This window comes from Schistocerca americana, chromosome 2 (genome assembly GCF_021461395.2).
Source record: "Schistocerca americana isolate TAMUIC-IGC-003095 chromosome 2, iqSchAmer2.1, whole genome shotgun sequence".
Lineage (NCBI taxonomy): Eukaryota > Metazoa > Arthropoda > Insecta > Orthoptera > Acrididae > Schistocerca > Schistocerca americana.
The window spans coordinates 777,946,353-777,972,419 of record NC_060120.1 but is presented as its reverse complement, the minus strand read 5'-3'; the positions used below and the strand labels follow the sequence as shown (position 1 = coordinate 777,972,419).

The window sequence follows — 26,067 nt, the reverse complement described above, 5'->3', positions numbered from 1 at the left end:
TGAGAGAGTAGTATGAAGTTCTTAGTCTGGAGCTAATTAGAAGTTAACAGCCAGTGAGAGGTTTTGAGTATGCCTAGGTATGGCCATTGCCATGCTGCTCTTCTAAGTTTGCCTGTGTATTTTAGAACTCTACTGAATGAAGATAGCAATTCGTTCTATGGGTAACCGTAACATAGTGTCTGTCATGGATGAACTGAATTTATTTAATGTGTGAGGGTATTATCGTGTATAGAGAACAAGAGCAGGTAACAATACTTAAGAGTTTTCTGTGAGAGCCTAAGCCAAGCACTTGGGCAGTAGCTTGTGATGGGATGAGGCTGTGTTCTCAGTGGTGCCAGTGGGGCAGGCAGCTATAGAGGAAGTAACACATCACCTTCTCCATGGAGTTTACTTACACCCCTCAGATGTAGCCTGTTGAGTTCCCTAGATTACAAAACCAACTAGTAGTTGTTTTTTGTCTTCCTTGTTTGGGCTTTTAGTAGCTGCTGACGGATCCACGAGTTCTCCACCTTGATCCACAGTTGCAGGTAATTGTCCTGTTCTCAGCTCCCACTCCAGAAAGTGATTGTATTCACCCTTCATTTTAGTTCTTACCTTTGTCGTATTTCAAGTAAGTGAACACAAATGTAATCTTTTTTGGTGTATTAAAACTTGTTGTATTAAACGTAACGTAGTTCTTCTCTTTAAGCACCTCCAGAATCTCCCACGTTTTGAGCCACAGTCTTATCTAAAATTCTAGCTTTGATCTTGTGCACTTAGCCTCTGCTAGATGATCTGACCTCTGCTGACATCTTGAAACGACTCACAGGACAGAATCAGAAATAAGTGTTACATTGTTTGACTTAGATTAGCTCAGGGATGCAACAGATCAGGCAGGTAAAATTTCTGAGTATTCAGGTTGAGTGTAAGAAGAGCACCTCTGGCATATAACATCTATCGTCCTGGGGTCTGAGTGGCCAACCTCTTTCTGCTCCCTCTCCAAAGAAGGAAAGGTTTTAGTTCTGAAAGCTAGGGTAGTTTGTGTATTGTTGTGTGTGTTTATCAGCATTAATTAACACATCACCCCCTGGAAGTATATACTTGCCATAATTCTATTACAATTTATTTCAATTAATGTTTAATACAGATAAAAATCCAATGTCAGTAAAATACTGAATAATCACAATGTGCACAAATTTCTACAGAAATGTGGGAGCAGAGGGAGGAGGAGAGGGAGGGAGGGAGGGAGGGAGGGAGGGAGGGAGGGAGGGAGGGAGGGGGGTGGGGGGGGGGGGAAGGAAGAGGAAGAGGAAGAGGAGGAGGAGGAGGAGGAGGAACCTGAAGGAAATAAACTTATGAGTAGAAATGCAGGGAAAATGCAATCTGTTTAGAAAGGAGTAACATGCACAGAACAGAGAAAAATACTAATGTGGCAGTGATGCTCATATTATCACTGAGCAATTAAAACCAAGATAAAGCACATGTCATAAAAACATCAAAGTGTTAGCAAAATTATAGACACTTCACTTCACAGATAGAGAACAAACACTGTGTGAGTTGATTATATAGGTGAAATCAAACAAAATAAATTAAAATCATACATCAAGCAAGAATTTAAGATGGGGTTTAAGGATCAAAAGTAACACACAGTCTTCAATCACCAGCAATATCAACTGGTGCCAATGCTTCAAGTAAATGCCAGTTGGAGGATATCTGAATATTCAAGAATACAATGGTATGATATACTTTAGTGCTGTGTAATGAATGCCCCAATGACAACACTATTGGACAGTAAACAAAGCTCAGTCACACTGTAATATTCTGCACATACATTATGAAAAGCCTAAAAATGCACAAAAAAAGCTACATTTCTGGCAGATTCAAACTGTTTCATGGAACAGGACTAGAACCTGGCTTGCAGTGCTCTTACCAAGTGAACTGTCCAGCTCACATTACAACTAAAAACAGCCAATACAATACAATGTTTCATAACAGTGTACACACTGTCATAAAGTAGATTATTCATTATGAAGCTGCGCCTGTTTCTGAAATGAATTTATGGCATTAGCCCTTAATATCTGATCTTATTGTGAAATAAGGGAATATTTAGAAGAATTTAATCATTAAAGCTTCAACATCCTTGTACAAAAGCAACAGACTTACACAAGTACTTCACATATAACATATTTACATTTTGTCAAATTCTTTGGTTTATGTTGATCACTATATAAACAATGTGCACCACAGCCTTCTCTTGCAGTCAGAAACAATGTCTTCCAATTGTCTTTCATCTCAGTGAATCATAAATGCAAGATTCCTAGGGATATAAGCACGGCCAATGTCAGTACCACACTAAGAAAACTGCCAATTATTATCCACATCTTCAAATTTCTACATCTCGCTTTTTTGTACAGTTGCAATGTCCTCTGACGAAATGTGTTGCCCTGAGAAAAGAAAACAGAAAAGGCACACATAGTAGTTATTAATTGTTATATGGGTCGTACATAAGGCTAGAGAACCCCCACCCCCACAGCAATAACTAAAACATAACAAAAATAAATGAAAGAAGTAATTTTCTAACAATTTGTCCATGCCAATAGTTAGCAGCAATAGTAAAATCAAAACAAAGCCTGGTGTTCTGAATTGTAATAAAACTCGAGAAAAACTTTGTTACCACAAAGAACTGGCAGATACAGTCTTCATAAAGCCTAACAGTCATACATAAAAAAAATTTTAACGACATGTAATGTGTCAAAAATTCCATTGCATTACTTGGTGGTGTGAAGGGTGTTTTCAGAAACACACTAAAACAGCCACCTGAAACTAGGCGTCACTGGGTAAAATAAACAAGCAAACAATTATGCCTCAAAAGTCATCTAACAACAGGCTGTATACGCCTCAGGACAACGGAAAATTGAGGAAAAAACTGGGAATTTTTTCCTCTGGAAGAAAACTGAGAAAAACATGGTAATTTTTTGGAATTCTGTGAATGTGTAGCCAGCTATTGGCTTGAGGATGTAGAGTTATCCTACTCATCAGAAGTTGCTGCCCATGCAGTTGACTGTGAGTGTGGTCACCACATGGATTTTCTGGATTAGGCAATGCGCCATACAGCCCAGATGATGGTAGCTGTAGTATAAGTGGAAAATCCAGAGAAATCTGCCCCCTCCCCCCAATAAGACTTTAAAACCCCAGTTATCAACTGCTGAAGCATTCATTCACAACATAGTGAAAGAGTTTGAAGCACTCCCAAAAAAGCTGTGCAGTTCACATAATACGACGTCAGGAAAAGTAGTTAAAACCCGAAAATGAACATCACAGTTATCTTTTTCAAGTGCTGAGAGATATGCTACAGGGTATAAGTGGGTAAGAAAAAAATTTCCAGATTCCTGCTTAAAAATATACCTTTTCTTTGGTGTAAATACACTTTTTCCCAAGTGAAAGTACATTTTTTCCGTGTTAAGTGACCATGTACAGTCTGTTTAGTAAGACCGTGGTCAGGTTAATCAGTATTAATAACTGTCTGGCATCTCTTAAGCATACTTGAGACCAAGTTTTCTGTGCATTTACGTGGATGTGTTTTTACGTGGAAGACACCTCCAAATGTGTCGAATCTGCATTGTCATCTGTCTCAAAGCGAAGATATTTTTCCCCTGCAAGTTCTTCTTGATGTATGACCATACATCTTAAACAGCATTAGTGTCAGGTGACTGTGAGGGACAATTCAGTACCTGCACGCCTTTCTCCTTTTTTCCAATTGCTGCAAAGCCTGCTGTGGTGCTTCTGAGCATTGCCCTCCTGTGGCACCCAATCTTCATTTCTATGGACGAGCCAAAGCTTGGCAGTCAGCATCAAACATTTGTGATAAACACGATGGGTAAGTATCAATTTTAATTTTAATAATCAACAGCCTCAGTTGCACCGTTTACCTAGAATTTACCTAGGTTTTAGTCGGGATAACACAACCTTCTTGAGAATAACAGTAACTACTGTTTGTCCCAACTGAAACCTAGGTAAATTCTAGGTAAACGGCACAACTGAGGCTGAGGCTGTTGATTATTAAAGTTAAAATTAATATTTATACAGCTTCTGACAGGGACGCGAAATGTTGAAGATACTTAAGCGATGCATAAGCTACACTGATGTCTCTTCTTGTGTATAGTCAAGAATTCAAATTAAACTAATGCTTTATTGACATTGCATTAAGGACGAAGGTTTCCTCTCTTGGGTTGTGAAAAAACTAAGGTGATACCTTTTACCATCTGTGTGTAAAGCCGATTAAGCTCTTACTTAACAGTTTGTACTATCCCTTGGGGCTGTAAAACTTAACAATCTTTTGAATGCTGAAGGTTTTAAACTCTAGCTTACAACTTCCTGGCACTTCAGAAACAAAAGCCAGAAAAAAGATACATTTTGCTAATACCTTTGAAGAACAGTAACATGTACACTGCATATTTTCATATTACAAAAGCATAAACACGGATTCCACCAAATACAGCATAGCATAACTCACATCATATGATCTTGCCAGCCAATGACAGCAGTTATTCACAGCATAGGACATGTGATGTAGTCAGCCCATTGCAACATCATCATTAAATAGTGTGAACAAAAAACAAATACGAAAAGCTGAAGTTTTAAATTAATATACATACAATTTGACTGTATATTACTGGCTGTGTATTCTTCTTTTTCTACATATACCAAAAATAGAAAAATAGAATACAAAAACCATAGGCTCAGTTGTAAGCACAGCAGGTGCCAGAGGCCAGTTTATAGGTAGGGTACTGAGAAATTTCTACCCATCACACAAGATTGTTGAAGTACATGGGGCTCATACTAAACAGGCCTGACAGGAATTATCAAACGAACAACACAAATGACCACAGGTTTGTTTGACCTATAGGACAGCTTCAAGAGAATGCTGGAAAGCAAATGAACTGGCAAATGTTTGAAGATAGACATCAGCTTTTATGGGAAGGCTTATTTATAAGGACTTGATTCACTTTGATATGAGGAAGCTATGACCATATTACAGCCTCCAATGTGTTGCCCCTGTAACATTAGACTAATTACAGTGCACACACGGGCATTTACACCACCATTCTTTCTGAAATCTATATACGAATGGAATGTGAAGTAACCTTCAGATTAAGAGAGAGAAAGAGAGAGATGAGAGAAGAAGAAGTGACTGCAGTGGGGGAAGGTATGTTTTGGTGGGTCACAACCAACTCCCTGATTCCAGGAATACCTCCTTCTACATTCTAAGGTGCAATGAAATAAGAAATTTTGATAACTTCCACACATAATACTGCTGTTATCCCAGCACACCCTTCTCTGTTGAAAGTACAACAGAAATGTGAACAGCAGCAGTGTACCACCACATTCTGATGAGGTTGGGTTTTTATGTAGTGTGAAGGACAAAAATGTGGTTTGGGAGGCAATGAGACGGTACTCAAGTTTCAAATGAACCTTAAAGTTCTCGTATGCTCACCTTTACATTTTTGTTAACCTCACACAGCATGTTACAACTGAGGGTTTACAACTGGGACATTCCAGTTTTATATTCTCAACAGTGCCTCTCCCTTGACACGCACCTCCACCATTATTCTTCAGCAAACTGAATAGTTTTCAGAATCTTTATCCACTTGAAACAATAAAATTGCTTCCATATGAACATGGACATGAGAAACCACAACTACTTCAATGGTAATTACAAGGATTCTACTTCACAACACCAGCATGTCTCAGGTTTGATTTAAACTACTCATAATAATACTATTAAAGGGAAAAATTCATATTTTCCGCTTGTTATGATAAATTCTGAAAAAGGAATCATAGTCATGATAATATACTCAGTTAATGGCAAGTCCTGGTCTAAACTTGAGAGTTTCTAAATGCATTTGCACCTCAAAAAACAAAACTCTTTGTTACTCACCCCAGCTTCCAGATCTTCAGTTTTGCTGAGCAGGTCATCCAGCCTCTCTCCACGGTCTAAGACTTTCTGCACATTTTCAAGCATTACTTGTTTTACATCCTCCACTTGAGACTGCAGTTCCTGTAACTTGTCTCCCTGTCCTATGTTGAAATCATACTGTAACAAACGAAACCAAGTAAGAAATACAACTGGAGTGTAGAAGCTCTTCCACCACCATTAACCCCCATTAACCAAAATCTACGATCTGAGTTTGGGCTGCCTGGTGGTGCCGTGCTATGTACTCCATGAACAGCATTTGAACCTGCAGTTGGCAACATTCATGAGACTCTACAAAATGTGTTTGGAGTTGTACAGCAGCTGTAAGGATCACACTACCTAGTTAAGCTTCATCTAATAGATCGGTCCTGGTTGAAGGCACTCAGAGTGCAAGCGTGAGCACTCTGGCCTTTCTCCTGCCTAGCGCTCCACGTGTGGCAGCGAGTGGGACTGAGGGACAAGGAGAAACAGGCAATGGCTGCAGCCAGATGCCGCTAGAGCAAGGCAGTCTGCCTGACATAGTTTGCTAACAATACCAATTGTGTTAAATGAAATTTACGTCCTGCATAAGAAATACCATGGCATCTACATACTAGTCCAAAAAAATTGAGAAGCCACATCATTACATGCTAAAAGGGAATTATTTAATTTTTCATGCAGTTTGAAGGCCATGCCAAGGGTTTAATATGCTATCACACTATTATGAACTGGAAAAATGTTCGTTGGGACATCTTTACAACACCAGTCTCAAAGATGATATGATGCACTTGTTTTCTGGTGAATGAGAGTGAATGCTGGCTGAACTTATGGGGGAAAATCTGAGTTAAAAGTAAACAGAAGTGGACTGATGACCTCAGAAGTTAAGTCCCATAGTAACAAAATCTTTTACGGTCAACACCATCAAGTATTTGATTGTATTAAATCTTTTAATGTAAAGGGAGGATAATTTGGTAACAGATAAGGCAGACAAGATTGATGCTATTGAACAAAAAATCACATTCAGTTTCATGACATGGAACATTTCCCGGAAATCAAGGCAGTCATTTGTGCACCAGACATGACTGACTATGTTTCAATAACTGAAACATTTCAACACGAATTTTAAAAGAGATCCCATGACTTTGCCTGTTGAAGAATTATTTTGATTTATTTGTCAGACTGTTCTCTCTTTTGACTGCTGATGTGCCTCCTCATTACCTCCAACTGGAGCTGATAGCCAAACTGCTTATCACCCATCTCAACGACCTTTTTGTCCAATCAAGGAATTTACAAGACTCACCCGAGGGCAATAACCTCAGCAGCACAGGAAACCCCTAAAGTTATTAAAATATATGTGTCTTTAATTGACAAAGTCCCACTAATATTCAGGTTTAACAGATTTTGATCTATGGAACATTATGTGTTTGTGTATCATGAAACATGTTTCCAGATATATTACATATTCCAAAATTGAAATGTGTATAAATTTAAAAACATCACAACTTAATGTTAAATGCCTGCTCACTGTACTAGCAGTATCTAATATACTTACTGAATTAAGTAGTAAGATTATTGCTTTGACATAAAAATAAAAAGTTGAAAATAAACACGAATGACAAAAATCTGCCTTATAAAAGTATGCTGGAATACTTGCCTCTTACAAGTAGTGTTGCAAACAAGTCTTCCTACTTTCCCCATGCATGCAGCTTTCGGCATATAGCAATTTCACTCACACATCTGCTTGGAATAGCACAGTGGTGTGGGAAGCCAGAGTACTGACCAGACTCGGCTGTGCTCGCAAAGGAGAAGCACACACTGAGGGTGCAAAACATGGCAAGGCTTGTAATAGGTATTGGTGGTATTTCTGTTTTGTGGAGAAGACAATGATGACGGGGGTTTAATGACAATGGCATGGAAATATCAGAAGGTGAAGGAGGCATCAAAGAATTGCTGACTGCTGACAGTTGTTCTAAACAAATGTGGTCTGTTAATTGCCGTGCATATAGGAGTAAATTTACAGTTACAGAGATATCACATGTAAAAGTTCATTTTGCAGATCCTCTGAGTTGACGTGACATTTTCCACATTCTTTTTTGACAACAGGTTATTAATAATGATAATTACTGATACAAACAAATATGCTGAACAGTTTGAGAGTTCAAATATAGTTACACCGAAACAATGATCTCATGCACACAGATGGGTGCCGACAAACAACTTGGAAATGAATTCTTTGTCCACTTTGTTACTCCTACAAGACATAGTTCAGAAACTCCATTTTGAAATGTATTACTCAAGGCAAGAAGTTCTTGAAACACAAACTTTCTGAAAAGTAATATGTATGGATTCCCCCCTCCACTAAAATCCTTCTTGAGACTCAATTGTTATGTGCTTATTCTCATAGTACAAATTGATAACAAAAGTTCTGAACTGCGTCAGATTATGCTGTGCCTCAAGGAAGTGCCACAGGACATGGAATAATTACACGGGTGAAAACAGCCAATGATGCAAGAAACAGCCCAGTCAAGGGGTTAATAACTATGACGAGGCAATGCAGTTCACTGACTCAACATCACATTCAAATTGTGTGTGTGTGTGTGTGTGTGTGTGTGTGTGTGTGTGTGTGTGTGTGTGTGTGTGTGTGTGTGTATTTTCTACGCCACAAAGATGCCTGTTGCAGTGGCTTATTTTTGCAGAACCGTCAAAAACTTAAAATCATTATACAGTTTTGGAAAACACACTTTCAGATGCAAGCACATTACCCAGAGCATGTTATCATAGAAAAGTAAAAGAATATCAACACACATTTCTAGCAAGGGTGGTACCTTAAAAAAAGATGTTTCTGAGGTGATAAAACATGTTTTATTTAACAAGGCACAGAATATCTACCAATCATTCATGTTCAGCCTCATCATCAAACTTTTTAAAAAGTGCCAAAGCCGTTAGTGGTTCATAAACAAGGCACTATAAATATTGTTGGCCACTGACATTATGTGAAAAAGAAAGTACAAAGCATAATTGAGAAATTTGTTTAAAAGAAAAAAAGCTAAATTATTATGTGATATGGCATCAAACCTAGAAGCTGTGGTGCAACATATCACTTTGGGGGAAAGTGATGTGTCATCCCACGTTTTTCTGTAACTGATGAATGATGGCTGTGACATGCATACTATTGACGAAACCCTTATTTTTCCTTAGTGCACGTCCCAGAATTTGTATGGGTGCAGCATATCTGCAAGGCGAGGTAACAAGGGCAGTCTTTTTGCATGTTGCAATACTTGCTAGTTGAGCAACTATTCCAAGCCACTACCAACTCAGCTCGGAAATGCACTGTATGCCATGTAATATAGAAGATCATGACAAGAGTGATGATATATGATAAATGAAGTCAGCATTCGTTAACTAGTCTTAAAAGATTATTGATGGATTTTCATGAACAAGCTTGTCCATATAAACATCTGTAACTGAAGTGTTGCAAATATATGAAATACGAGATACAATACACACATATCCTAATACAAGGCAATGGATGTCATTTCGTAGAAGTTGGTTTTTGTAGAATGATGTTTCAGAGAGCACAGAAGAATGTGCAATGTTGACGGGTCCATAGAGGCAAATAGAAATCAAAAAAAGTGACTCAAAAATCCTTTGCATAGCTCACTGGCACTCAGTACCCAACATAAAGCCAACAGCTCTAACAGAATAGTCCAGTGTAAACAGAAGCTAAGAAATATGTGTATAAAGAAAAATGCGCAAAAAAGAATGAATGGTAAAACAGTTAGGTAGCTATTTGCCAATCAATGTCACTGAATGAGGTATGGTGCATCCATTGCATGTATATGACAGAAAAGCCCCATCACCCCTGATCAACTACCCAAGCTCTGAGTTAACAAGTTTGATAGAAAGCTTCATACAGACTTGCCATGCCATTCGAATGTGTGTGAAAGACTAAAATTGTTAAACACTGACATCTTACAGTTCGGCTTGAAAAATGTATGGACTCAGAATGGCAGAATAGAAGTGAGGAAAGAATAAAGAGGAAAAAAATCAGTAATGAACATATGATGGAAGACTGGAAAGTCAAGCAAAATAATTTTATTATCAGAACGTTCTTTCCTACATAGTTACCAACTTGCTCAATGCATTTCTCTCATTGTGGCACCAGTTTCAATATGCTCTGTTCTTAGAAGTCTGTTGGGCTGGAGTATAGCCATTTGTGGACTGCTGATTTCGCTTCTGCACCCATTGTAAAGCATTGGCCAGCCAGGAGTTTTCTCATGGGACCAAACAGATTACAGTCCGATGGTGCAAGGTCCGGACTATATGGTGGATGCTGGAACACCTCTCAACCAAATTTGGTGATTCTGTCATGAATAGGAGCAGCAATATGGGGGTGAGCATGTCATGAAGAAGTTTGACACCACCAGCATTAATGTCGTGGCACTTGTCATGAAGGGCACAACACAACTTAAACAACGTTTTAATGTAGGCTGCAGCATTAACACAGGTCTCGTGCTGAGCAGAGTTCACTAATAATGCACCATGCATATCCCTGAACACTGTCACAAGCATTTTTTCCTAGCATATTGTGTCACTATGAATTTTTTTTCACATTGGAGAACGAGCATGTTTCCACTCCACAGAGGCCTGCTGGGTTTCAGGCATGTAGTGGTATGCCCATGACACATCACCAGTGAGATTCATTTCAGAAAGTCATGCCCTTCTACTGCATAACATGTTAAGTGATCCAAGCTTGTCATCATTCGCTGGCCCTTGCAGTTGTCTGTCGGGTTCTTAGGCACCTAGCGAGCAATCATTTTATGAAATTTCAGTGTGTTTTGAACAGTACTGTACACCACACCATAGGAAATGTTGAACAGCTGCAACAGGGTTCACAGTTGCACAAGCTAGTTGTTCAAAACTGCTGCTTCAGTGGCTCTGACATTCATTCAGAGCCGTTACAGCTGTTACCAGCTGCCAGAGCACAGCCGCCTTGGAAGGGTGCACACCACCTGGAGACGTCATGGGCCAGACAGTCCCAGTGATTTTAACTCAGTTTATGCCCTTTGGACCACAAATATTGAACCACACCCCACTGCTCTTTACAAGTTGATGACATGAACACACGTACCCCCCCCCCCCTTTTTTTTCCCTTCAGGCTTCTCTTGCTAGAGCTGCACGTGAAAACAAAATATCCTCTGTACCACAGACTTCAAACTACGCTGTGAAACTTCGACAGTCCAGCTGCAATACCAGAGGAGAAAAAAGTTATTGGGCATCACTTTCTGATCCTCCCTCAAATCTGGACTCACGGAAATTAATTAAATGAGACTTCTCTCACCTTAGCTTTTGCTCACTGAATTTTGATAGCTTTCTTGCTGATTTTGTTGTTTTATTAATTATAATGTAAGTTTTTTATGTATATCCATATGCCAGTCTAGTTAGTACCGAACTATTATATTTACAATGTACTCAATCTTTCCATTTAATCATATAGTTTCTTTGTACCTCATTACTCAAGTGAATTTCTGTGACTGCATTTTACTGCACGACATATCTAAGCTTTTACATATATCACAATTTAATTTGCATTTTTATTTGGTTTACATCTGTTAGCAACAAACTATAATTCCAGTATCACTTCTCTCTGAATCCTCTGATAACTTGTATTTAACGTTAGAATGGAGGAAGGCATCAAAATGACCCCATTCACGTTTTTCTTTCTTTGTCATATCCAATTTATTTACTTCATTAATGATATTATATGACTTTTTGTGATTTTTTTCTCCTCTTTCTGAAGATGTTTAGTATTTACAAAATATTTTAATTTTCTTTGCCTTTTCATTCAGTATACCTAGAACTGTGGAAGGGGGCAATTAGGCCCCACAGTAATTTCTCTTCTGAATATAAGTAAATTATCCAACAATACAGTGGTAACAGTGAGCAGTAACGCAGAGTAGTTGTTCCTCATTGTTGCAACTTGATGTGTGTACATTCCAGTACACCGCAGCTTATGTTGTGTCACTCAGGCAGTCTGTCTGTGAAACACGTTTTCGAACATGTATCATCAGCTTGGACTTTCTGATGAAGAAATGTTACATCTCTTAGATAATTCCGAAGTTGAAACGGAAATCGACTGCACTGTGGAAGATGATGATTATGTACCTGACACAAGTGAAGATGAAGACATTGTGAAAGAGGGGCAGTTAGTGGAAGGTATAAGTCAATCACCACCTCTTTCACCACAGCAGGTACAGTTGGAAGCGTCTACAAAGAAGATTGCAAGGGATGGAACCGTGTGGGAAATTGGAAATTATTCATCTTCTGGAAGGTGATCAGCCACAAATGTTCTGAAGTAGAGAGGAGATCCCACTGCTTATGCTTGCGAACGAGTAGATAGCTCTGTTATCAGTGTCCTCTGTCTTATTTTTTATGACGCAGTGCTACGTCTCATGAAATATACAGAATCAAGAACTCAAAAAGTACTAAAAACAATGACTGGACTATGTCACTTGACGAACTGGAGAAATTGATAGCCATCATGTATGATCGGGGTGTATTGTGCACAGAAGGTATGTCTGTGGATGATCTGGGGGCCTGCTTTTATCAACGACCTTATGCCAAGTGACAGATTTCAGGAGCTTCTCAGATTTCTCCATTTTGATGAGAAATCAACCTGGGTTGAATGCCTGGCAGCCAACAAATTCGCTCTTGTACCTGCAATTTGGGGAAACTTCACCGAAAACAGTATTTACGTTTACTGTCCTGGAGAAAGTATAACCACTAACAAGCAACTGTTACCAAGCAAAGCTAAGATGCAGGATTGCTCAATTCATGTCCAACAAACCAGACAAATATGGTCTCAAATTCTGGTTGGCTGTCGATGTAATGACAAAGTATATATGCAATGCTTTCCCATACCTCGGCAAAGAGGACATGCATAGAGAGAAACAACCACTTGGAGAGTACATCGTTCTGTAAATCAAGGAAGAAATGTGACCAAAGACAACTTCTTTACATCTCTTCAACTTGCTAAAAAACTCAAACAAAAGAAAACTTCATTAGTTTGTACAATGAACAAGTTACACCTTGAAATCCTGCATGAAGTAAGGACGCCGAATGCTGAAATACTCTCCACCACAATACTGCGCAATAGTGGCAACAGAGACTGCACCTTGACTGTATACCAGGGAAAGAAGAATAAAAATGTCATTCTTCTGAGTACGCTGCAAACTGAAGTAGAGCAAGGAAGGAAAGAAAAAACCTGAAACCTTCTACAACATACTGGACATGGAGACAATAAATGCATGGTCATCTATAACATAGTAACGAACAAGAAAAGGGAAAGGAAGAAGTTCGTACTTAAACTGGCAAATAAACTCAAGGGAATGAAAGAGCAAGAATATCAGGCAAAGAAATAGGATAAAAGCGGAGGAAGTGCCAAATCACTCTCTGCAAAGGCAACAAGACCAGCGAAATCCGTGTTAAGTGCCACAAAATCCGCATGCGGAAAATGTGCGTGTAAAACAGAAATCATCTGCGCTAAGTGTGTGTAGCAGCTTTAAATGACTTGAGTGAAAAGTAATAAAGAGTTGTTTGTAAAACATATGTGAGAATAAAATGGAAGAATTATACCAAATGTGTCTAGAAAGTTGTATGAATAGTTAACAAATTAAAATCTATAGTTAAAAACTTGTTGTCAGTAGCAACAATAAATTTGTATGATACACTGCTGTTCAAAAAAATTTGTAATTATTATTTATAATTGTTAACAATTGTTGTGATTACTAGAAATAAAGTATGGATTAACAAACACTAAAAAAAGTACCTGTTTATGTCAAATATGAAGATTTTTATGTGGGGTCAAAATGACCACTTTCTGTCATTTTATGACTGTCATAAACTCTGCCATTCTAGTGTTAAGCCACTCCCTCTGCCACTTCATGATTGCCACTTAAGACAGGCACCCTATGAGCACCACATGTTGATCCTGTCATGTTGAGAACTACTGCTTGCCATTAAACAGCCAGCTCCTTTCTGATACTTTCTATCAGCTAGCGTGTCTTTCACCAAAACCACCAGGTGATGATCGTTTTGACGTGGACAATGGTAGCTTTTGTCACCCACACAATGTCTACTGTAATCTTTGTATCCCTTCTGGCTGTCAGGTCAGTCTTCAGACAGCCACAATGAACATTTCTGGGAGCTACTTGTAGCTAATACCAAATGGACATTTGTTAATAGCTCATTCTGATCAGCTTTATAACCTGTTTACCAGTTGAAGTTCTGAGAAATTTATCTTTCAAAGATGTGACACAAACCAAAAACCTCTTTGCCTTCTGGTCGTCTCTCCATCTATATGCTTTGTAGGGCTGATCACTTATAAACTCTTCATGAGGATGGTGAGAATGCATAAATGTATCCACCGGTACTCAAATTTTTCATCTGAGTAATCTATAAGCACCCAAACAGTGTGTTACCATCTTTCCAATCAGCCTCGTCCTTGCTAGTGCCACAGTATAAGCTTGTAAGACCTGCAGCTAAGATCTTGCTCTACAGAGAATCTAAGAAGCTTGTGTCACTTTAACAATGTGAATATTATGTAACCTCTGGATAAAACTCATTGGACTCCACACAGCCAGTCTCTGCACATAGAAGATTCAGCTGAAATCCAATCTCTGAAGAACACAGGAAGTTGTGGAACCTAGCAAATTGAAATGTGCACAAAACCAAAATTAGGTATGCTTGCTGTGTTGTAGGCAGTGGAACAGACACCTTCAATCTCTCCCTTGTTAGTAGTACATATTCTACTGAGTGGAAGAAAAGCTTGATTTGACCAATACCCGAGAGTTAACACTCAAAATCACCAAGCGACTATAGGGTAATCAGCTTATTACCCACAGTATCTAAAGCCTCTGAGTGCAATGTTCATCAAAAGCTAACATACTACCTTAAAACTCTTAATATTCATGACAAATGTCAATCAGACTACTGTAAACATCACAACACACCAACTGCATAAATGAAAATGCCCAATGACATTTGTTCAGTACAGATTCTGAGCCTTAAGCTGCACACACGGAAGTTATGCTCTAGCGAAGTCCCATTAGTGGCCATTTTTGTGAAACAGTTTCTCCAACACTCTCTAATGGTAGTCAGTTACCCTGTCAATAAGCAGTATAAAATCTTGGCATAATCCTGGATGAATGTCTCAACTGGAAAGAACAAATATCACAGAATGTTGAAATCTCTCCCTAGCCTACAAAATACAATATTTTAGAAAAATATTTCAACATCAAATAAAACTAAAACCAGTCAAGTCTGTAGCCTGCCAAATCTTCACTAATGTGATGTAGTTCAATACGCAACAAGTATTGAAAACTCCAGATTCCCTAATCAAATGCTTGTATAAGATGCTTGCATGCAACATTTAGTTGTCAGCTCACACTAGTTCCAGGTGAATGCAACAAGATATGTTATTTCCACATGCCTAGTTTTCTTTATAATTATGTTATTTAGTGATTAACACTCTCAATGTCTTACCTAAAATGACTCAAAATTCAGACTTTATTTATTATCACTGGCACAGCTTTTCTCACCGTTACTCTTTCTCTTCAACATTTAATCAGTATAAGAACAAAAAAATTTAGGGGTGACATTCTTGGATAAATGTTTGTTCACAGATTCCTTGCAGTGTCAGATTTACATGTTATTACGCTCTCAACAATTTCCACTGTCATCATATTCAGGAGATATGTGTAGGCTGTGTGGTATTTTACTTAGTTGGTCAAATTACATCATGGAGATGCCTGGAATCACAGAACTTTCATATGCTTTGTGACATCTTCATGGTGTAATTTGGACACCAAATAAAGTACCACACAGCCTACAGGTAAGATCTGACGACAAAGTAATTGAAAGCCGGAGATTACATACAACTGTGACATAGCAATAAATTCATGAAGCATTTATCCAGTGAATCAGTTTATCTGCCACACTGCCAACACTATTCAAAATTTTGCCATCCCTATCTATTTCTTTTTTCTTCTTTTAACTTCATCAGTCAGTGCATGACAGTGCACAGGACCAATATGTTCTAAAAAGCCATGTGTGAAAATCCAAGTTTTCAGGGCACTGTGTCTTGGGCTCTATTGGTTGAAGAGATAAGGGGTCAAGTGTTTTGGATAGTCTTTGGCCTAGTGACCATTTGCATATCCAACAGAAGAACGGCCATACTCTAGCTAGCCTACAGTACAGGGTCAAAATTTAAACATTACACACTTCCTCCAGCCCACACAAATGGAGCAAATTGGTTTGTTCTTTTGCATTAGGAATGATCTAGTGTGGACCTCAGCCACCTTATAAAAGCACTTGTTCATGGGCGGTTCCCAGGAATAAGCTGAAAAACAATGATTTTTGGATACGTGAAGTACCAACAGGAAGGCCACTTCTATCATTTCTATTCAATGCAGATTGCCCAAAATTTTTACAATATGTTATTAAGACGATATTATCGGGGAATCTTGAAACTTTTTTGGGTATCCTTATCCATTATCGAGATCCAGAGGTTCAAAGTTATCATACATCTGCACATAAAATTCACTTAGTATCTGGTCTGAAGGGTAAATGTAGTTTTACTGAGAGAACACACTGCAAGCACCCTAGGCTTATCACAAGGGTTTCGAGATCACCAAACAACGATTTTAATCAGTTTTTTGACCAATAAAACTTTATGATGCGCTGTCTCTGTGTAATGGGCACTTCACACCTAAAAGTGGGCTAAAAAGGATCTTAACATGGCTGGGAAGAAATTAAAACGACTGCCAAAAATTACGTAAAACTGGACAAACTTCAAATTCAGTAAAATATTTCTAACAACGTTTCAACTCTTTTAAGATACCAATCGTAAGGTAGGCATTTTTGATGAATGGCGATCAATGAGCCCAGTATCCAGAAAAAATGAAAAGCAAATGATTTTGTGTTAACCTTATATTATGCATGGCCAACGGCCCTGCTGCAGTGGTAACACCAGTTCCCGTCAGATCACCGAAGTTAAGCGCTGTCTGGCTGGGCTAGCACTTGGATGGGTGACCATCCAGTCTGCCGAGCGCTGTTGGCAAGCAGGGTGGAGTCAGCCCTTGGTAGGCAAACTGAGGAACTACTTGATTGGGAAGTAGCGGCTGCAGTCTCGGAAACTGACATGCGGCCGGGTGAGCAGTGTGCTGACCACATGCCCCTCCATATCCGCATCCAGTGACGCCTGTGGGATGAGGATTACGGCAGCCAGTCGGTACCCGTGGAAAAATGCTCGTCACAGCACAAAAAGGTGAATTATGTTCCCATTTAAAAGACTCTGACAGAAAAGTGGGGAACCAGCTGCTTCAAATCTAATTCTGCCTTCACCATAACAAATGTTGAAAAGTGAACATATTCACCCTTTTTTGTGCTGAAAGAGTTGCAGAGAGACAGAGATAGTGGAAGAGAGAGGAGGCAGTGCCCGTGGGAGAGGAAGAAAGACAAGACAATGACAATGAGAGAGAAAAGTGTCAGTGAAAGAGAAAGATGGATAAAGTCATTAGCAGTGGGAGACAGAGAGGAGAGATATTGATTGTCAGTGAGGGAGAGTGCAGTAAAAGAGAAAGGAGACGGATGGAGACAGAGCAGCGGGGGGGAGGGGGAGAGAGAGAGAGAGAGAGAGAGAGAGAGAGAGAGAGAGAGAGAGAGAGAGAGAGAGAGCAATGGGAGAAAGAGAGAGGAAGCAGTGGAAATGAAAAAGACAGATGAGGTGAGACCATACATAGGCTTGGGGGCTCTGGACCCTCCCAGACTGACAAACTTCAACATATACTTATAGGAGAGGTCATATTTTGAACCAAAATTTTAAAAGCAAGGATATAGGCAAAACAAATATGTTGGACCCATAGAATTTTTGAGCTGCTGAGATATGGTGAAGACGGTGGCAGTGGGAAAGAAAAATAAAAGAAGTCAGTGTAAGTGAGAGGAGACAGTGGCAGAGGGATATATCGTAAATCAAAGGGACAAAGATGAGATGGTGGGAGGGAGACATATATGGACAGTAGCTGTGAAGAGGAGATGCTGAGTATGAAAGCTTAATTACAAAGAAAGCCTGGGTAAAAGGATTTAGAATGTTCTGTGCTGAAAAAGTGCTAATATGTTCGCATACAAACATTTTTGGTGAGGAAGGCAGAATAAAGATGGAGGCATTTATTTTACTCTTGACAGGACCATTTTCATGTTGGTCTGCTAATCTTATACTATTATTTTTGTCTTCGCTGACCACTTAATCTCTTCTCCACATTTGAGCTTTTTGTCCTGCTGCCATGCATTTATGTTATATGACATTACTTAATTCAACAAGCACAAAATGAGGAAACTTCTTAATACAATGTCAATAAGACTCACATTTCTGTAATTTCATATAGTCATTACTATATCTATTACCCCTCCACTCATATCCTGCTCCAATACCCTTGTGTTACAATGATGCGAGAGACAAGATATAAACGAAGCAGGAATGATCATACATGCAACTGAACGCAGTCACGTGAGAAGTTGTGGATGAATGTCAATCACTAGCATATTAATGACAAATAAAAAGAAACTGCCAGCAGCAACATCAGTACCTTCACCTAATACAGTAAAGGAGGGCAAAACCTACACAGCTTGCAAGCCACAAACTTTATCATATCTTTCAGTAGTTTCTGTGGGTCACAAAATTGAACTATTAATGTAGCAATAATGACTCAATTCTCAGATGAACAAGAGAATAAAATATAAGGCAACTTTTCTCATTTGTTTAAGCCTTTTTTCAAAAAGTATCACTGCAAATTTGTTCCTATGGACTACAATTCAGTTAGTTGGCCTACATTCTAACCTGCTGAGCAGTTCACATGCTAAAGTATAACTGAAAGCTTTGGTGTACTATTTAAAATTTTAAGTGCTTCTATATAAGTATATGAATTTTCTCTACCAACTTCACAATGTGCAAAGGCCAGTTCTTAAAAGAAACATCAATTTTTTAACTGGTTTACCAGACAATATAAATGTGCTGAATCTTTAATTCCTATAATCTTGAACACTGTGTGTACTTTTCAAAGTAAAGAAGGAGTGAAGATTAGGGTTTTAAAAAAATGGTTCAAATGGCTCTGAGCATTATGGGATTTAACATCTATGGTCATCAGTCCCCTAGAACTTAGAACTACTTAAACCTAACTAACCTTAGGACAGCACACAACACCCAATCATCACGAGGCAGAGAAAATCCCTGACCCCGCCGGGAATCGAACCCGGGAACCCGCATGTGGGAAGTGAGCACGCTACCGCACGACCACGAGCTGCGGACTATTAGGATTTAACATCTTACTAATGGGGTACTAAGTCGTCATCCTGGCACTAGTCTTAATTGGGTTAGAAAAACCACAGAATCCAAATTTCTGGATGGGGGAGGGGGGGCAGGTTTGCATCCTGCTTCTCCCAAATGGATGTTGAATATCATTACTACAGTGCCACCTCACTCAAATTTAAGATAAAATGGCCCAAGATACACACAATTTCAAAGTGATGACCAATAACCATAAATGTTTTCATGGTGTGCAAACACAGAATCATGCAAATTCTTAATAATAAATATTGAAAGTAATGAGACACTTGTGGTGAAAACAGGGTTTGGGGTGGGGAAGAACAAACATCTAGCATAACCAAAAAATCACATCAGCAGCAAAATAAACATAAAACGAGATAACTGGTGTTGAAAACATCATCTGAGCTACATAGCTCAACTTCAGCAACCAATACCAACACTAAAATCCTGAGAAAAAAACAAATCACACAACAAAATGTTAAAAAGTGACCAATACACACAGTACAGAATTGCAAAAAGTGATGGAAGATGACACTGGCAGCACCAACTGATCTATCCAACATACCATAAAATCAAAACTTGCTCACATAATTAACATCGAAAAACTAAGCTCATCAATGTAAGTAAAGCAAATGCCATGACCACTACCACTCACAACCCAAGATAATTACCGACAACAAAACGTAAGCAAAAACTTCATAAAATATCACTAATGTTGGTTAAGATGTACAAGAGACAGAGTTATGCACATAAACAAAAACATGATTCACACTACAATAAAACCATAAAAGCATACATACAAACCCAGGCCAGCCAACACACAATTCTGTCCATCTAGTAATAGCAAAAACTATCTTCCAAATCTAGACTTCTCAAACCAGGAATCCCTCTGGATAGAATGCCATATGTTGTCCTGCTGACAATGCCACTAATACTGGTTCCTGGTCCAAGATGCTGGCACTTTTGGTCAAACTCATACCCTCTCCACAAATGTAGCACTTTACATACTCAGTAACTACACCGAGTAATAGTAGGAATGTAATTGTGTTTAACATGTCATCCCCACTGCGACATGCAGGGACCAACTTGTGCACTTTACTGTCACATTCATACATAACAAAACATACAATTAAATTTCCAACAATAAACAACACATCATGTTAACAATTCCAAAGCCGAGACCAAATCTATTACTCAGAATTGCCAACATCACAGTGACTCACTTATACATCAGCACAAACTCTTCCAGTATTATTATTGCAACGGAAATACAGAAGCGTCTGATCCCGCCCGTCTGCTTTGACCCATGACGTCACAAATGTGGCGGAAACAAGCATAAACCATGATTCCAATATGGCGCATATAAAGTCGCTACGTACGCATTATGAGGAGGAAAATACAAAGAAAAACAAACACACACACGTTCCACAAAAAGCCTAATGACACTAACGGGACAAGCCCAGGAAATAGGGGGTTTTTGGGTGGGGACAAACTAAATACAAACAAATTTAGACACCCACCCCCATACAAAACCACGCAAAATGATGAAAAAAACCTAGATCACAAAACTCCCCAAATACCACTAAACACAATATCATCTGGAATCGGACACTTCCCTTGACCTATATAGCTCAACAGCAGCTCCCGATCCCATAAATTAGGACCTAACACATACTGAACACTTCATGACTTCATCAAAAAATCCGAATAGTTGAAGAAATTTTATTAGAGACAATGAAGAAATTTTATTAGAGACAACGCACTGTCCCCCATCATAGCCGACAACCGGAAACTGTTGACCCTGTCAGTCATATCCATACCTATGGACATACAAAAAGCAATTTACCAAAATTCACACACGACACCACACTCACAAACTAAACCAAAAACATCACCTAACACACCACCAGAGAGCACCATCGATTGCGTCAAAACGACACCTACAAACACGCCACTCTCACAAACTAAATTCTGCGCCGTCGTGACATCACACACCACAACAGCCTTACGTCACGGGTCAAAGCTGACGGGTGGGATCGGACGCTTGTCGAACCTATTGCAACAGCACCCAAAGAGTCCAATAAAACTAACACCATTCACAAACAACTAATGAACATAAACATCAGACACTAGAAACATGGCACTGCTTACTCCAACACACCCACTGCAAACATGATAAATTTCAAATATACTGTGCCACCATTACATCACACACCACCACAATTACATCATGGGGCAAAGTAGACAACTGGTATTGAATGTTAAACTTTACCCAAAAGATCAGCAGCACATTCCTAACCAATTATTTAGCTGAGGGGGCACAGTGTCTGTCTATCTGTTCATGATCAATAGATGACAAAACTGCAGACAATTATCCACTCAAGATTTAGGACAAACGCACACTTGTCTACAGTGTAGACAACACAATTAACACATGTAACACTTCCTTAAAAATCACTTTCCTCACTGTTTCTTGAGTACAAAAGTGTACAGCACACACAGTGTAGTAATAAGCAATGCATTTAGTGACTGACGGCATCAAAATATCTAACAGAATGAAAGGAAACATGAGATGTACATAATACATAATCCAGAACACTACTGAAAATTGTGATTCCACCCATATGCTTTGATACGCGATGGAAGTGTGCTGTATTGTGTGACATCATGGTGGTGCTCCATTCTTGAGTGGGATTGTATTTGTAGCTGTCGTGTTGTAGTATTTTGGCGGTGCTCTCTTGAGTTGGACGTTGACGTCTCAAGTTGTTTGTTACGTATGTTAGTGAGTAACCTGATGTGTGTTGAGTGTGTCAAGCTGTTATTGGAAAAGTTTGTGCCAGTCTGCTAGGGGGTTACTTTGATATTTCGTCCTGGCGCTGATGGATATGTTGTTTGAAATTATTACCCCCATGTGTTTATTATGGCTGGAGGTTTAATATTATTATCTGTTTTTCTCAGTCATGGATATGACAAATTTACAAATTGTTTCAGGCATATAGGGTTGGGTTTTGGTACTGTGGGCTTTACTTTAGCTGCTAGATAGGTCAAGTGAAATTTTTGGTATTGGGTTTTACAGCTGTGTTTGGGTTCCTGGTACTGATGGCTTGCAGTGAGTTTTATAGGTCAAGCAAAATTTACAAAAAACAGCTTTCGTTTTTGCATATTTTGGTTGAGCTCAATGTTAAGAACTTCATGTGCCTGATTTTTGGGTTAGTATTTGTTTTGAAATTGTGTCATCCTTATTTTCATATGTTCAGTTTTTATTCACTCAAACGCCCTACTTTTTACAGTTGTGCCAGATTTTAAAAACTTCGTATGTTATTTATGTTTGTTTGGTGGTGTAATGAATGATGTCATGGTCACCACATAGTATATATTGAAATAGGGGTGTCTGCCTTGATGATGTCGTAGGTCAAAGCAGATGAGTGGAATCACAACTTTTGATTTTGCTGCAATACTAAAATCATGCTCTACACAAAGAGGATAACGAGCTTCTGGATAAAAAGTCAATTATAGGGTCTGTTGTAAAGAAAGTATCTAACAATCTAACAAAAACATCACCAGTTGATAAATTAAATAAAAAATTTACTGTTACCTGTACCAACAAGTAGTTTTATGCCGCTTGCAAACTCAGAGATATAATCGATCATTGAACTACCAAATAGAAAACACCGCTTGAATATGATGAAATATCAAGTTCGCCTATGGCAGTCAGTACATGGTTTGTCAATTATATAGGCTACTATGTCAGCTGTACTTCACCAATTCTGAACTGAATTGTACCTACCACCCACATTCCAAAAAATAATACAAGTACATATTTTTCTTACTGTTTGATATGTATGACATCACAGGCCAAGACAACATTACGACAAAGTCATCATCTGGTATTATAGGTTCAGTCAACTGAAAAATCTCATTGCTATCAATTTTGAATTTCAATCAGTTTTTTCAAGTAAGAAATTTAGTTACAGTTTTGTATCAGCCAGTTCTTCAATTATTAAATTCACTTTACCAAATATTTTTATGAGACGTTTTGATAATGAGATTCCCATTCTTCAGTTTGGTAATGTCACTGAAAACGTGCATCCTGGAGATAGTTAAAGGTCTTTTTTAAGTCTAAATACCTAAATACACAAATTATTGGACAAAAACCAACACATAAAGCTGTCATCTGTCAGTTCACAACATCATTAGTCAACAGTGGCTTCATATTTCTCTCAGTTAGGTACATTTTTATTTTGGATATGCCATCATATCAAGAAAGTATGAACAACTTTATGATATACTGCTATAAACACTGACATGGGGCACAAAGGTTGTTACATCTATCCTACCCAAATTATAATTCCCAACATTATGGAGAAAACTTATCATTGTTAAAAAGAAGAGAAATGACTATCTGTCTCTCTGCTTATGAAAATATCCACCAGCTAATGTAGCATCTGAGGTTTCTTTCTGGTAGCACAGTACACCTGCTTTTCACATTTCATCTCATTCAAAACAATCAATACAACTCACTTGCGAGCTAGAGAATGGCTTTTGAAATAAAAGGCTCATATATCTGAGATGATAAATCATTTCAACTGCATTTCCTAAGAGTGATACGATACATTGGAATCTAAATCAAGATTGCAGTGAATCGGCAACTGCTTTTATGGCGTCATGCCACATCTCTTCAATAGTGTTCTCTGATGAAAAATCTTTAACATCTACATTTCACAAATTATTTACTTAGTATGTGAATCTTTGTTAAATCATAAATGGATTTCTGAACATAACTACGAACAACATAAACAGAAAATTACTCACCATCACAGATGCAAGTACGGGAGCAAAATCACGTTCAAATTCATTTTCATTTGCCCTTAATGATCTGGAAATGAGGCTAGATATTCCAGAAAATCTGTCCTTCACTGTATCCAGGAATTTGAAAGGAATGTAGTGTTCATTCGTTCTCTTGGTAACACAGGCGAAACAAAAATCTTCATCGATCAAAACATGAACTTGAAAGCTGAAAGAAAATGAAAGCTCCATGATCAAAAAACACAAAAATATAACCAGACAACTGAAATGCGAAAGTAGGCTAAGCACTTGGTCAGTCCCAAACGTATTCAAGTATAACAGAATCAGTAATTTTGATTTAAACGTTTTAAAAAGACGAAGAAGAGGCTGCGCTCCTAATATTTACAATTTCACTCGTTCTCTGAATGACAAGGTGATTTGCAAGTGACAACCTGGTACTTTAATATCATTAACAAATAAATGAATTTGAACAACAGGCTGAACTTCAAGGGTCCGCCGATTAAAAGAGCAAGTAGAACTTTCACGAGATACATTTTAAATACTATATAAGTAAAACAGCTGGAAGGCACCGTATTAGGCTGCCTAGTATGTATGTCCAAGCAAGGCATATAGGCTACAACCTTTGCCCGCAGGGTTTGTCGTTTGTTACCTGTCTACGGGGTACGTCAGTTTATCAGATCCCGCATCACACAGCGATTCTAATACGGAGTGTATTATAGGCCTATAGTCCTCGCATTCAACCTGGTGAGAAACTAAAATTACTTGTCCGTAACACACACAGCTGTAGCGAATATGACATCGTTTCTGAGTTGTCATCTCACGTAACTACGACGCTACAAAATATAAACACAAGCTTCACGAGAACATTGACTTGTTTCCATGTAATGTTCCTCCTAGCACATCACCACCAGATGCTTCTCACGACTTGTCATTCTCCAACACAGTAGCACAAGGCCGCTTTTGAGATAACAGGCGAACTGGCGAAGACAATGAAACGCTTTAGCCAACATACGACGAGTTATTGTTTACATCAGTTCTGCCACTACTGGCAAACTAATTCTTAATTCTAGAGAAGAAAGCAAAAGATGCATCGATATTTTCAAAACATCGAGTTTCGCCCAGAAATATCGAGGTAAGCATCGATGTTTTTCAAATATCGAGTATTGCTCATAAATTTCTAGTTTAACATCGATGTTTTGAATGGTGATTAATCGTTGGTGCATCGACGACAAAAGTCCAAAAACATCGATATCGTTCAACAATATGTCATCTATCCGTTCGCGGATGCTCAGACTTCTGCGCGTTGAGTCTCGTAATTCGTGCAGTGCTACATTTATTGCGGACCTGATGATTTTTGTATATTTGAAGTAATACGTAAGTAAAATATGCGCTCCAGTCACTGGTTATAATAAAAGTGATTCTCATCGTCCCAGTGTCCACGTTGCAAAGTGCCAAGCCAAAAAACAATATAAACCAGGACTGACGATAACCACGAGGCAATGAGTGATATATTTAAAACACATGCACAGAATGCTGAAAACTATTGCAATACCTACGATAGTCTGCAACCGCGCTACCGCTACGGTCGCAGGTTCGGCCTCGGGCATGGGTGTGTGTGATGGCCTTAGTTTAGTTAGGTTTAAGTAGTTCTAAGTTCTAGGGGACTGATGACCTCAGCAGTTATGACTCATAATGCTCAGAGCCATTTGAACCATTTGAATACCTACGATATTTCACTTAGAATAATTGCGAATCTTGAGGAGAGACAAATCAGTAAGTTGATATATTTTCCACATTTTGATTCAATAATGCCATGTGTAATAATGTTCTGAGGTAACACATCTTAAAGAAAAATAGTCTTCATTGCTCATAAAAGTGCTGTAAGAATAATATGCACTGCTTCATCACAATCATTTTTAGACATCTGTTTAAGGAGTTGGGAACACTG

The 26,067-nt window shown here is 38.6% G+C and overlaps 1 protein-coding gene and 1 pseudogene across 1 annotated transcript; one reads left to right on the top strand and one right to left on the bottom strand.

Annotated features, from left to right (window-relative positions):
- Positions 1-1,295: 1,295 nt before the first annotated feature.
- On the bottom strand, positions 1,296-25,140 carry LOC124595188 (vesicle-associated membrane protein 721-like). Its single transcript, XM_047133811.1, has 4 exons — positions 24,769-25,140; positions 24,126-24,327; positions 5,918-6,073; positions 1,296-2,423 (listed from the first exon to the last, which is right to left on the bottom strand). The coding sequence occupies exons 1-4, from the start codon at positions 24,933-24,935 to the stop codon at positions 2,280-2,282; spliced, it is 669 nt and encodes a 222-aa protein (XP_046989767.1). The 5' UTR covers positions 24,936-25,140; the 3' UTR covers positions 1,296-2,279.
- On the top strand, positions 16,934-17,051 carry LOC124596915 (annotated as a pseudogene).
- Positions 25,141-26,067: the final 927 nt, after the last annotated feature.